The 16,284-nt window shown below is 30.3% G+C and overlaps 1 protein-coding gene across 2 annotated transcripts in view; it reads left to right on the top strand.

Moving 5' to 3' along the window:
* The first annotated feature begins 579 nt into the window (after window positions 1–579).
* Window positions 580–16,284, top strand: part of LOC124543045 — a 172,739-nt gene continuing 157,034 nt past the window's right edge. For both annotated transcript variants that reach the window (XM_047121060.1, XM_047121061.1), the window contains exons 1-2: window positions 580–997; window positions 15,440–15,488. In XM_047121060.1, the coding sequence (XP_046977016.1) occupies window positions 878–997; window positions 15,440–15,488 (169 nt within the window). In that variant the 5' untranslated portion in view covers window positions 580–877. The remainder of the gene's footprint in view (window positions 998–15,439; window positions 15,489–16,284) is intronic.

Raw genomic sequence — 16,284 nt, 5'->3', positions numbered from 1 at the left:
AATTTAAGCATAAAACTTTAGATTAATTTTTATAATAAAAATGCATAAATTTTAAAGAGAAATGGGAGAACGAATTTCTTAGAATAGCAACATCTATAAACTCCATCTAATTCGGGATTTCATTGTACTGGCAATTAATTCTATTCACTAAACAAAAACTAGCCTAAGTAAACTTTTGCAAAAAATATGTTACCTATATATATGTATGAATTGTATCTATTTCACCCGAGTTTTATTTATTTTATAAAATAAATACGCTTAACTTTTAGCCGCAAAATATTCATGGATTTTAATTATTGTATTTAAAAAAATGTATATATATTGCAATTTTATAAATTATAAATAACATGGCAAAATAAAAATTTTACTTTTTATAAGCTCTTATAAGTCAAATTCATATCACATTAATTGTAAAATTCTATCCACAGTGATGATACTTAACGAGCTGTTTTTAACTTCTATGATACTACGCTTTGTAAGGTAAAAATAAAAATATTTAATTTCGCACTTGTGCAAGTGTGTTTGTACGCCGTCGCGTTAGAGGAGCGCGCGCTTGTACGAGCAGTTGGCTTGCCGTGCCGTACGGCAGCTGGCTGCATACATTGCTGTAGTTGTCTGCCAGCAATCGCTCCGATTGCCGCGTGCTATTGTAATTATCACGATACATCTTAGCTAAACTACACATTTTGATAAAACCATGACATACAACGGAAGCTGTTAACTCTTTCTCACAGTGAAATTCGTGTTTTAGCATTAAAATGTAAACATTTTTGAATATTCAATACACTTTCTTGTTGTGAACGAAATAAATCTCGTCGTTTACCGTAGTTTACAACTTACTCGAATCGTTTATTTGGTTCGCACATAAAATATAACTATGCAACAATGTGGATTTTGTTCAATGTTGTCGGGATTGTTAAGAAGAGCCATGTGTATAAGCAGCAGACGAGGCAGTAGCGAGTCTTACTACCGAGAGCTCGGCGATCAAGAGACATTGGTATGATTTACTTTAGGATTTTAACATAATCGTTACCTTAGCCGTACACATAATACATTTGCATGTATTTCTCATTCTCATAATAAGTTTATCGGACAGTTGCGCTGTGTAGTACACAAGCTAATCAATTTGTTTATATATACAACTTCTAATTGGAGAACGCTACGTACAAATGACTTCACATGCTTTAATACTTAATCTGTCAAATATGAGTATTATACATTGGCGTGTTTTTATTAGTCCTGTCATTTTTATTTAATTTAATGACTATAGTAACATGTTATCGTAATTATACACGATTAACTTGTTATTATTACTTGATTTACCGTTGTTTTTTTGACATAAGTGAAAGTCGATTTTCACTCACTTAGTCATTCTGAGTCCTCTGTATCTTTAAATAGTACTTGTAACTTTTTACAACATTACTTATGTTATAAAAATAGTTTACGATTTAGTTTATTTGAAATTAAACAATAAGCAAAGTTTATTTAACAATAAACATGACTTAACACTGGTCAAAAATATATAATTATAAATAAATTAAAAGAATATTGGTTAAATCAATATCATATTGGTTATCTGATAAGTATGATAGTAATTCTAACATTTATTATAATTGTTCAGTCAGTTATAGTATATAGTACACAATACAAAATATTGTAAAGGTAATAGTTGAGTTTATAGTAGCTGTCATGTCAGACACTTAAAAATATAACTTTAATAAAATATATATCTATCATTTGTTAATAATATTTATAACTAAATCCATTACTATTAATTAACTTGAATACATTCACAAGAAGGGATCAAATATTTCTCCAAATATTGTCTGATTCTTTATTGTCTAGTCTTTTTTCCATGGATGAATATTCAAAATGTTCAATAAAAATGGAATATTGTTTTTAATCATTATAGAATATAATATTTAATAAAAATAAAAAATATGTTATAATAAATACAATTTCAAATTGCAAGCTGCAGTTAATTTATCATATGTGAAAATATTTTTTCTTCGTTAAACAGCTAGTAAGAAATTAAATAAAATGCTTTTATGTTAAAAAGGTGTTATGTCAGATGATAAAAATTAAGAATTTTCGTCATCTGAAATAACATCTTGAACACCAAGAAAAATTACATGCAGACGGTAAACATCCTACATTAAGTAATTTTTCTCAAAAGAAATAACTTCACTTTGCTTAAAATAAAAAATATATTTCAATAGCACTAAATACTTTTTCATTATTATTAAATAATAAAATTAGCATGTAAAACTCTTTGGAGTATCATGAATATTTATAATACACAACATGACAAGAAGCTTAGGTAATTCAATGTTGATCAAAAGCACTCAGATGAGAACGTCTATTTTAAGAATGTCTTAAAAAAATCTTATTTATAATAAGTAAATTATGTTACATGAATTAAATTGAATTATTTATCATTACAAGCTTTGTAACTTGTTTTAAGCCTATAATACTCTGAGAATTATAAAATGAAATAAGCTATTATTCGTTCGATATGTTACATAAATAAAAAAATTATGTCTGTTTTATTTGATTTTATGTTATGATTAATGTGCTTTAATAATTATATTCATCTCTTATTGTTGAATATAATAAATAAAAAGATCAAGTGGAGCACACCTACGTACATTCTTATATTAGACTTTAATTACCGGAACTTACTGGCTATCAGTACTAATAATAAAACAATATTAATATTTATTGGTTACAATATACACTATTTAATGAAAACATGACAATATGTCTAAGATGATTTAGAAATATATTTATTGATAACAGAATATACAATCATTGATGTGACTCAAGAGCACTTTAAAAGTCTTATCTTTTCATCTTTAATTGCAAATGTTTATTTCACAATAAACTTTAATAACATACATCCGTAAAGGCGTGAAAATTAATTCGATTTAATGATTAATTTAATTGTTATAAAAACGACAGTAAATATAAATCAAATAAAAAAATATACAGTACATTTATCTCCAATTGCTTTTCTAATATGAGCTAATCATATATTGAAATGAATATTTATTAAAACAATAATATGATGTGATATCGAATTGTTTATGTTTTGTCTTTAAATGCTGACCTACCTTACGTTAGCAAGCGTGACCGCTGCTATCTAATTATTCTTATATGCATAAAATAGTTTTATGAAACTTTGTTGAAAACAAAGCTGATTAGACGATAACATTTCAACCGACGAACGGGTACTTTATTGCTTACGCTTGATATATAAATTATATTAAATATCGATACGAAATACGCACCCCAAACCATCAATCAAAGACGTCACGATATATATATTTTTTTAGATTGATTTAGTCAATATGTTTAAATCGATTTATCGATCGTATCGAATTATGAAATAAAACATTCGTTTTCGTAGTTGCAAATTTGGTATTGGCGATCGGAAGTAATATATTAAATGTCTAAATAGCTATGAAACATGCCTATAAAATTAACCAGTATTTAGTTTTGCCATGCTCACTTTCAAAATGAAATTAATGTAAACAAACCAAGTAGTAGATAGGTCAATTAGGGTTAGCAGTAAAGTGAGTGACGTAATCGATTGTTTTGATAATTACATTAATTTGAAAACTTGCTTATAGTGCATGTTGCTATTTTGTTCATGTTAAAATTGAGATCTATTTTTTTTATAAATGTAATTGCGTACATTTATAAAAAAAAAAAAAAACTTATCATATTAATAACGACAGTCGGATGCGGCTATTCTAATAGGAGCGACAGTGTAATTTTTGGTCCCCGTGGCCTTGTCATGAGGAATAAAAATTAAGTGACGGTGGTCAGCAATTTTGAAAACGAGTAGACCTTAAGTAATGTCGTCCATACAAAACGTGATAAATGTAACAATGCACTGTTAAGGTGTTGCTTTTTGACACAGGTAGTAACGAAGTAACATATTCAAAATTAAAAGAATTAGAACTAGAAAGATATCCAGCAACGACAATTAAACTATATGAAGTTATGTTAACTTAAAAAAAGCGGAATATTTAAAAAATGTTTGCTGGGGTATAACAAGCCACGGTTGGCTTAACAAAGGTATCAGGTTGGGTATTTATTATTTTAACATTATATTTGGGTAAATGAAAAATAATAATACAAGAAAAAGTCAGTCTAAAAATGTAGCTAAGATCGAAAGAATATTAACTGTGTTTCAAATTCTGGTTCCCTCATAAAATACCCGCGATATGTTGAGCTAGTTATTATTCGCTAACAAATTTTTAACATAGACCTAAAATGATCGTTTCATTTCTAAGACTGGCTTTCGTGTAATAAACTCTAAGTATTATTAAAGGATTTTTCCTATTTAATATATCTTCCTTGTAAAATATTTCTTAATATTGCGTCGAAACATTTTTCAATTTTTTAAACTGTGTGACACATTGTATCACAAAAATGTTACTAAGTCTATGTCGTCATGAACTATATAAAATGCGTAACGTGACTGTCATTACTTTTGTGTAGCAAACATTCTAATAAAGTCCTAAATATTATTTCGAACAAATATGCTTCTAACATGAAGTCGCAATCTAAAATAACATAATAATACATAAATTTTGCTACTGAAAGTATTGCTAACATAAGCTGTTTTTAAAAATTGGCAGTAATAAAGGTTCCTACAGCTCTTTGTTACAGAAACCTCTTCATTATCTCATCTTATTTACATTTAATTCTTCAACTCCCTCTAATTTCAAATAATGTTTTTAAAATCTAGTTAGTCATATTTGTTGACGACTAATGTTTGCCATAAAAAATATATTGACAAAATTTAGACCTTAGTCTAAACCGATCTTAAGGTGCGTCCAATATTTGGGACCATCGAATTTGAATCCAGGATACCTCCTACATCTATCATAATCATAGATCATGCATTTTTATGCATGGAACTGATTGATTTTTACGCATGAAAACCGAGAGAAACTTAAATATTAGAGAGAGATAGTTATGTACAATTAACGACTTACGGTATTATTTTCAAAAGACATGAGAAACATTTTAAAACACAGTATGATTTGAATGTCGCCCGTATTATGTAATTCGAAGAATTATATTGATTGTATTATTTTTTTTAACAATTTCATCTCAAGACGCATTTACGTCTTACCGAGGAGAGCTGGACACCGAGGAGTCGAGATGGCCCAGTGTTTAGAACGCGTGCATCTTAACCGATGATTGCGGGTTCAAACCCAGGCAAGCACCGCTGATTCACGTGCTTAATTTGTCTTTATAATTCATCACGTACTCAGCGGTGAAGGAAAACATCGTGAGGAAACCTGCATGTGACAAATTTCATAGAAATTCTGCCACATGTGTATTCCACCAACCCGCATTGGAACAGCGTGGTGGAATATGTTCCAAACCCTCTCCTTAATGGAAGAGGAGGCCTTATCTCAGCAGTGGAAAATGTACAGGCTGTTACTTTACTTTACTTACTTTTATTATTTTTTAGTATTATTACGGTATAAACTCTTAATAGATACAGGTAACAGTAAAAATGGTGCAATAACAAAAAATAATGCTTGGAAATGCAATTAATGACATTTATTGATATTTACATTTAAAAAAATCTTCCTTAAATCGCCTTATAGCAATTGTTCGGGTTCCATTCAACTGTTGGGAGTCAATCCTAATTGAAATGTGATCGCAACAGGCGTCGGAATATTCATTTTGTTTTTAAAATATCGAAATGTACTATCAAATAATTTCTCTTTATGACCAAATTTTTGGAACAGTAGTCATTAATTCGTGCAACATTAATTTATAATCTATTATTTCTAGCATTTCATCAATGCTTATTAATCGATATTAAAGTATTAATTTATTTTTCAGTATTAATAAGTTTATTGTTGTTGCATCAAAAATAAATTAATATTACTCTACATTACAAATTAAGAATTTGGTTAAGTTTATATTGGTAAATCAATCGTTACGGTGTATTTTGAATTGCACATAATCTACGGAGTTTTTCGAAATGAAGATTTAACCCTTTGGGTGTATCTTATAAATAGATATATATTCCTACGACACCTCGGAGGTTCGTCCAAGACATTGCGACTGACACAGCTCGTATTAGTAATCTTTGCACTCGAATACTTCCGTTTTATCAATAATACTTTACGCTCTGTCGCGACTTACGATTTGACCCTTAACGCATCGCTTATCAATAGTTTTAATAAGGAGTTCATGTAGCCCGTACAATGTATAAAATGTGGCAATGGAGTTTGTTCGTCTGGTGTACAAACAAGTGCTAAGGGAAATATTGTATTCTGAAAATCCCTCTAATGACCCCAATGATACTAAAAGAGAGATCGTGGGTTGTGTCCAGTGGTTGTATATAGAACCTATGTCTCGCAGTAGATATCTTCTTTGTGTAAATCAAAGTTTAATAAAATATATTAAACAGCAAACTGAACTTGTAATGAGCAAATTAAAATTTAAATTACGCGAGTATGTAACTTGCAATTGTATAATTGTATAAAAGTTCAAACAGAGAGAGTTCATAAGACATATTCTGTAGCCGTGCTAGGGATATTGTCAGACCGGATTATGGACATGGAGCTATGTTTTAAATTATTCGCTGAGATTACTTGACTTTATTTTATTCTACTTTCATTTGAGATGCTAAGTATAATCAAGTCATAGTGATAATTTCTACAAATTACATTCTACATTGTGTAGACCCAGCTTCAGATAAACAGGAACATCAAATAATTAATGATATTTAATATGGTTTACAATATTTATTGTTACAGTTTTCTTTACAATCATCCATTATCATCCGTATTTAAAGGCAGATTAACAATTCCCATGTCAAATTTAATAATATTCTATTTCTACTTTTATTTATAAAAATGTCAAACCAAAAAGTATTCATTACATTCATGTAATTCTGTGACTGAATATAGCTCAACAGCTAGAAGTTATATAACATTTAATGATTATTTATAAATATTATATTTAAAATACTTTATAGGCTTACAATTGATTAATATTTTTTTACATTTTATTTTATTATAATTAAATATAATTTTTATTGTGTTCCATTTTTGACATATTTCAGAAACAAATAAAAAATGTGTAGGAAAGAGATTTCAAATTTCTTTGAACATACGTATTCTCAAAATAAATACCTATTCGACATTATCAAATATTCAATCGATATTACGTTATAACGATATCATGTAAGAAGTAGGTAGTGTGAAACTCCAAGGAGCAACTCGCAAGTTATATCAAACTGATATTTGATTCAAGTCTAGTATGTAAAGGATCTCAGTTCATATATTTAATCAAAGTAACTCGAGTTGAATATTGTTACTTCATTGTTAGACTATATCCCAGTACTAATATGACTTTACATTGAAAACATTGGACTTTTCAGCATCTAAATCTCTTTGACAAATTAAAAGAGTTCGTATTAGAAAAGTTGGATTGCTTGTGTTTCTGTTTTACTAATGAAATAACTAATCTGATTGACATAAACTCAGATTTCATAATACATACAGCTTGTTTGTTTTAATCACCGGCTAAAAACTTTTTTTGCCACTATTTTCTCTATATTTTTATTTTTTTCCTCATAGAACTGATTAATATATCTGTAGCTGTCATAATCCTATAAATTCGCCATGTTTACAAATAACATAAAATGAAGAGATTACTTAATAGAATTACTTGCAATAATTTCTGATGGGTTTAATCTATTTCGTTTACTTTATTAGAATGCAATTGATTACTAATTAAATATAAAGACGTGTGTTGTACTAAATCAAGGACAGGAAAATAATGACTTAATAATAGATTATAAATGCAAGGATATAATAAATTCATTTAAAATTTGTTATAATTGCTTTGAATAACGCGATAGCGGTATTACGTAAACAAAACATAAAATAACATAAACGTTCTATTACCTATAAATACGATACATTGTATTGTATATAACTATTACATCAAAACAAAAGCACTCGCCTAACAAGCATCTGATATTCAAGATATAAATGACTAGATAACTCGGAGGGTCACGTGTCTATCATACGACGAAACCGATTTAGCGAGCTAAATTAATTGCAGCTTCCGATAAACTGCATTATACAATTACTAGTAGTAGCCCGCGGTTTCGCACGCGTATAAGGGTGTTGGTTATCATGTGTTAGGCAAAAAAGTAGCCTATGTCCTTTCTTGGAATTTAATTTTGCTTCATCCCAAATTTCATCAAACGGGTCGGTCGTGAAAGAGCGACTGACAGAGTTACACACATATTAATATAATAGGTTATTTGCAACATGATATTTAATACAAAAAATCTCGAAGAACTTTGTGATGACAACGATTCTCTTGATTAAAAGTGACATGATATACTGGAGTTTTCAAAAGAGTTTTACCTATTTTTTTGACTTCCTATTAAAGGGAGTCAAAAAAACCTGGTGTGTTTTCATACAGTCAGTAAACTCACAGTTACTTCACAATAATTTAACAACAATATTATGTATATTCACAATCATTGTATACGGAGGAAGGGTAAATTTATAACATCTGGTTTCAGAGTTCGCAAAGTTGCTACATCCTTCCTGGGGTACGACATTCGTTTCTATTATAAGATTCCAAGTATTATTAATTTGGCTTATTTAATCAATTCAAGCTCATTAATGTAACATTGATAAATAAGGCTTAATACAGTGTTATATTAATGATAAATAAGCCTGATTTCTAGGTAGAATATATACATAATTAATTGTACCTCATTGACATACTCTGCAATTAAAATGGTGGAAAAAGTTACTTTTGCCAGTTTTTCTCGGTAGAATCAACTCCGAACCGGTTGTAACTTTACATTAAGTTCGACACAGTGCATGATTTAAAAGCGCTTGTATAATCATATTTAAATCAAATTCAAAATATTTTTTCAATATAGAAGTGTCACACTTGCTTATTGATAGACACAATTACACCACCAAATAAAGAATATATGGATTTTTTAACCCACGATGCAAAAAAGATGTATGTTTGAAATTGACAGCGTGTATTTGTGCGTCTGTCTGTGTCATCCTAAGCGGCTGAACCCATTTCAATATAGTTTTTTTTATTTGAAAGTTAAATATTTGTATTACTATTATTGGACTGCACAAATACAGTAAATCTTTCCTGAAACCAATGATATTCTAATAAACAGATATGTTATATCCATACTAATCAACAGAAAAAAGTGTGCCGCGCCGGGGACCGTTTATTTTAGTTTATTTTTACATTTCCTTAAAAGTAAAAAGGATAGCTTGATAAAACAATAAGTAAAATGGATAACTAGATGTTTTAATTACGCAAAACGTATTACTACGTAATTATGATGTATTACTACGTAAAACAACTAAAGGCAAACGTCCCAATTAGGACGTTTTTTAGTCTTCACTTTTTGCGCGTTAATAACATATCTGTTTACTACAACATCATTGCCTGAAACAATGTGTACAACATTACAAATCATCCCAAAAAAATGTTATTCAATTAAATAAAAGTAACGCTTGTGTGCAAAAGTTTGTGTATACAATTAATGAGTTCATGGCTCAAAGCATACCTAGGGAATGTAACTGGTCTCCTGATTTCTTATTATTTGATATTGAATATATTTTGTGAACAATCACGAACTGGCAAAAAAGAAAACGGCTGAGCCACTTTCGCTGCTTGTTATATCAGGGAATTTTCTTTTTCAACCAAATTCAAAAGTGAATTTGACGATCAATAAATAAGTGTAATGCCTTTATTTTGAATGGAGGATTTTGATTGGAGTCGAATTTGTGATCCAGCATATCCTTAGCTATGATAAAAGAAATATTTACTATTAGATCATTCAATCTTTTCTCATTGTTGAAGGGATGATGCCAACTTCTACTGTATTAATCGAATCAAATTTTAGGAATCTGTCATCATATTACAATGACTATATGTAGTTACTCGGATACTGTAGCATTATTAATGTGTTACTCTACTCCTCAACATCGACGTGAAAACGGAAGTACCGTGTATGTTTTTCATTGAAATAGTTTCAATGATTAAACTATAACTAAACTAGATATACTAAACTATAATGAGAATAGTGGGAAGCTGACGATGTGCAGCAGAGATTTTTAATTGATTAATTATGGTGATGATGAATCTATTATACATGTAAGTATTATATTTTATGTTTTGGACAGGGATTTTTTAATATGATCACCTAATCCATTCCAAAAATAATGAAAAAAAACGAGTTGCCTCTAAGAACGTTTAGCAACAAAAGTTAATTAATTAATTGTAGGTGTCATCATTCTTTATCGTTAGAAACTTAATTAATAAGAAAATAACTATAGTGTAAACTTTCTAATAAACATTTTTATCTGGTTTTAAACGCGATTAAAAGAAAATACCTCGCCATTTACTCAACATACTAGATGAAAACCCAGCTTTGCTCGGGTAACGTAAATGGAACTAAATAAATATACTAAGAACACAACCAGAAATTATATTTTGGAACACAATTTCTCAACGCACCCGTAAACGTCAGACACGGCCGCCCGTTGAAATGTCATTGAATTTCATGGATTTAATATCGAAATATCTGGAATATACGAATTTTGCGGATATATTTTAATGACTAAAAAATAATTGTTTTTTATCGTATATGTTATTTATCTATAATTATGGATAGTTGTCGATCAGATATAAGTCACCTTACCGTACTTTCTCAGACTCAGACAGATATTTGTAAAAGTTTTCCAAAATGAATTATGACTATAAAAAGTAATAGATTGTTTATCTTATGTTAAGGATATCTGAGCTGTTTTTTCGGGTAATAAATAAAAATTTTATAGAGGCTTTCCATAAGATGAAACTCGAAACTCACCATAGAACACATATATAAAATTTCAAAATGTGGGCCACAATAATAAGTATAAATTTATTTTAATAGGCATATTAAAATGGCTTATCACAGTAAGTCGGTTATCAACATTTTACGAGTGAGATACGAAGTGATTTTTTACAGAAGCGCAACGCTGAACTGTAAAATAACGTAAATCATACATTAAGCACACAGTATAACTGAAAAGTGACTCATATTTTTTTGTCGTGATTATGTATAAAGTGTGCTTTTACATTAAAATATTTTTCCCGAACATGAAAAATAAAAAAAAAAAATAAAAAAATGGGACATGGTTATAAAATTTTGCTTTTCTTCAATTTTATTAAAATAGGCTTTTATTAAAATATAAACCTGGTTAGGTGAATAATATAATTTCAACCGATCTATGCAGATTTCTCTGTCTAGCACAATATACATAATAAACACAAATTAAGTACGTGAAACTTCCTTCAGTGGTGCGCGCCCGTATTTGAACCCGCAATCTTTTGGGTCATCACAGCTCCGGTCTAAATATAACAAGTTAAAAATGTTATGACATTATTTATATCAGTAATAAGAACTTTTACAAATGATTCAGATTTACCTTAGTTGTTAGATTCTTTAGAATTAAATATTTATCTTGATGTACCTTATGTCCTATGACAATAAGAAGTAAGTTAGTTAAAGTGTAATTATTAAGTGTAAGTTATTTTCAAACGCTATAATTAAATATGCTATGTATATTTAAGGTATTTATTTAATAGCTGAGATAGATACTTCAGATGCGCTGATTCCTAAAAGCTCATATCACAAAACTTTACTTGAATGGGGTCAAAAAATTTGCAAGTATTTTTACAAATATTATATTAAATTATTAATTAAAAGATATAAAGGTCAATTTATTTATAAATTTTAATTAAATAACATTACATAAGATTAAGTTATAAACATACATTCGGACCAATCATGCGCTCAACATGATCTGCATATTAAAGTAGATTGGTATAATTTCTTTAATGGCGTTGACCATTAAATTTATTGTTAATAATAATAATTTAATATTCTAATGGGTGACACGCGCGGGAATCGTCAACTCGTCAATAACGTCACGTAATTCTTTCCTCTTCTCATCATGGTCAATGCAATAAAAATAATTATCCTTTATTGTTAATATTTGACACAAAATACAATCAGTTTATTATTAATCGGTTGATAGTGAATATACTGTACTCGCTGCTCTGCATCCGTGGATCGTAGTGTCACGTTATAATGAGGTCTAAAACAATTAATTACTGTAATTAGTCTATAAAGCAACGCCACTAATTGAAGTCGCTGGAGGAAGAACGCAAGAGACAATCAAAAGACTGTACCTCGTAATCACGATTATTCTGACAAGGGTGAACTTGTTGATGACAAATTCATAATCATTGGTAAAATGTTGGTTTTAAATGCTTTTTTTTGTTTCTGAGATCAGCGCGTTGAAACAATCGAATCCTGCCACTTTATGATATTGCAAGCATTTTTATAGATATAATATTATATAAACATTACTTGTTGTTGATCGCGTTCTGTGACTCAGGCAACGTACATCGGATTGAGTCGACACTTTGTGTATTTGCGTTTGCGTGATGGTTTCTGGCTTGGCACCATCAACGTACGCAAGCCAAGAACCTTAACGTAAGTAATGACGAAGATGGCGAGCAAATCGCATCGGTTCACAAAATAAAATAAGTCACATTGTAAAGCAAGACTCATAGAATAAATAATAAATAAATGATAATAATAAATATTGGACAACATCATTCTGATCCCAATGTAAGCAGCTACATCACTTGTGTTATGGAAAATCAGAAGTAACGAAGGTACCACAAACACTACACTATAGTAATAATGTTGAATATATAAAATACACCAATGCGTCTAAGTTATTCAAAACGTACCCTAGTTTTTAAATAAATGTGACAAAATATTTTGACAGAGGTACGGCCATGTGGGATAATAAAGTCGTAACTGCAAATAGGTTAATTCCGGTGATTTCCGCTGAGGTTTTTAAATACTGTGCCTCGACTGTGCTCTTGTCCTCGTAAAGATCAAAGAAATAGTTGAGAAATGAATACATACCTACCATGCCGGCGTCTTTTATATCAACAATGCATTTGTTCGGTCTCTTCAATGCATCTAATAGTTCGTAAAGATTTTAAACCTAATCGTGGGAAATGTTATATGCATTGGAAGCAAATTAATCAATCGGGTTGTATGGCTTTGAATATCAGCTTACATGGCTCGGTATTTGTTTCGGTCTGTGTGTTCTATTCGCGGAATCGTTTATCGTCTTCCCCTTCATTGTAATTCAATAGTTTATTTTAATAGTTAATAAAACAGGTATTTGTAAACTATTCACCCTAAGAAGTATTCTTACGACATGATTAATGTTAATTTCCTTTCAAATATGTTACCAGTGATATGTACGTCAAGTTTAAAGGATCAGGTAAGATACTTGTAACATCAAATTGGTGGAATATGCCGTTGAGCTCTAATTGAACTATGCGCTATAAAACTTATTGATAACCTGATCCTGACTATAAAGCTGACTCAAATAGTGGAAACATAAGACATAATTTCGGAGGCACGTATCAGACTACGCTTGTAACTATAGATTCGAATTGTTTGTAAGTCATAACTCTATTTTAAAACGCACCACATACCAATACTTATCATTGGCTACTGGGACAGTGTCACGTCACTCTATAAGTAGTTACCATTTATTTTTGACTTGAATAAAATTAGATTTATAGGCCAAATCCTCATAAACACGCTACGTATAATATATGCGATCTCCTATGCTCCCACGTAGTACGCATTTGTCATGCTATTATAAATGTATATTGAAGGTCTTCATTAGAAATATGAAATGAATACCCGTTAAATATTAAGTGTCAACAACAGTGCTGATTTCATGTACACAACATCTTAAATAATCGTATTATAATTTGATTATAAGCCTTAATTCAACTGCATGGGTGTGGGTTAAATCTTGCGATTGATTTTTAACCACCCAACTTATTGATGAGAAATGTTTCTAACAATTGTTCCAGCTAAATAAAAATCAATCAAGAAAACTACATGATTTTCATTTTGGTGCGCGGAATTGACGCTACCCGTATGCGATTGTCAAATTGTCATGTCCAATTTTATGATAATACTTTTAGCATGGAATTTTATATAAATAAATGAGACGGCGGTTTGCTCTATTTTCTAATTGAAGAATTAAGATATTCTTTAAACCGACCAAAATAAATAAAACTTATTTCAAAAGATTCAGCGTGCAGAAACACCGAAGTTTCTTGAAATATTTATTTTATCGCAATATCAACCGGTGATTTTGCTTGTAAGATTATATTGTACAAGTAAATAGGCAAGGAACTTAATAATTAATATTAAAGATTATAATAAAAAGTATTTGTTTTTAAAAATAGTATTTTTAAATTATACTTTTTATTATTATTATTTATTTTTACTCATATTATATTACATTTTTAAATATAAAATACAAACATATGTATAAAATATATTTAAAAATATAAAATACAGAGGCCAACCAGTGACGGGAACAGGGTCTAAGCCACCGGTGGTCAGGGCTCCAAAGAGAGGAACTTCCTCACAATACGCGCCGTGCCGAGGAGTACTGCCTTCTGCATCAGGCCCTTGACCCAGCTGTCTAACGAGAGTCTCTTAAGATGTTGGTCGAGGCTCTTGGCCATTAGGCCATTCGCTGAAACAACTATCGGCACAATAACTGCTGTATCCACATCCCACATGTCGACAACCTCGTGAGCTAAGTCAAGATATTTTATTTGTTTATCCTTCTCAGCTTTCACGAGATTCTCATCATGAGGGATGGTGATGTCAACAATTATCGTGCGGCGCTCTGACCGATCTATCACCACTATATCAGGCTTGTTGGCGACAACAGTCCTGTCAGTGATTATAGATCGGTCCCAGTACAGTGTGACATGACCATTCTCGAGAACTGGGTCGGGCACATACCTGTAGTATGGTACCTCTGATACCACAAGACCGTATCGAAGTGCAAGTTGTTGATGGATAATCTTGGCCACTTGATTATGTCTGTGCAAATACTCTCCGTTAGCAAGACGAGAACAACCGGAAATAATATGTCTAAGGGATTCGCCCGGAGTGTGACACGCCCGACATATGTCCACCGTGCCATCCCTCACAATATACCTCCGGTAATTGTTCGTCATGATAACTTCATCCATAATCGCACAGACAAAACCTTCGGTTTCACCAAATAGGTTACCGAACCGTAGCCAAGATACGGACGCCATAAAGTCCACATCGGGTCCATGAAGGGCCCGATAGAAGCGTCCGTGTAACTCCTTGCTCTTCCATACCTCCTTGCGGTTCTCAGTACTTAATACTACAGGTAAAAAAAAATATTAAATAATGTAAATTATACTTATATTTAACACGACCCTTTTTAATAAGCAACGTATTTTGTTTCAGAATATTGAGGACAGGTCCTCGATCCTCTCTGACGATTCTGAAGAAATAAGTAAGTATAAACATACATATATTTTTTCATAATTCAACCATTTTTATATTATATGGATTTACAGACTTCAATGTACGAGAAATCTTAATAATTTTGTGTAACAAGAATCGTGATACGGGAATTTCAATATAAAACGAAAAAAAATGTACTCTTTTCCTTTTCATACAAAAATGTGGTTTTCGTATACTCACAAAGGACTCATATCCTTATGCTTCTCAACCTAACCTTTATAAAGTACTGAATAGTGAAAGGATATCTTAGAAAAACTTCTTTTAATAATAATTTACTGTACCGAGGATTTTATAATGGTATAATTAAAAAGGACCATAGTATTATTTTTGTAATTCATAATTTATATTTCTGTAATTAATAAAAATGACAAAAACAAACAATATGTCGTATGTGTGTTTTATAACTCATATGATTGAACCATTATTGAAGCGAGTTTCTATATGTTTCTACGTTCATTAATAAAAACTGACGCGCGCACTGTATCAAAATACAAATTGAAAATAGAGTCTAGTTTTGGGTCTCTTTGATTTAATTATCACTTTAGAAAATAAAAACGTTGCTATTATGTTCTTGTTTGTGGTTTACAGTATTTTTTCACTTGTATTTGAAACTTCTATTTAACTGTGTGACTCACCAGCAGTTTAGTTCATAGGTCTTGATTCATCTTCAGATATAAACTAGCTTGTTTTTTTTTTTTTTAAATGAAATAAAAGTCACAAGCAAGCCTTTATTATTTTACACATAGTTTCGATTTTATAAGGCAAGTCATTCATATAAATGAGGA

This window comes from Vanessa cardui, chromosome Z (genome assembly GCF_905220365.1).
Source record: "Vanessa cardui chromosome Z, ilVanCard2.1, whole genome shotgun sequence".
Taxonomy (NCBI): Eukaryota; Metazoa; Arthropoda; class Insecta; order Lepidoptera; family Nymphalidae; genus Vanessa; species Vanessa cardui.
Note: the sequence above shows the minus strand (reverse complement) of the source record. Positions and strands in the feature narration are given on the sequence as shown.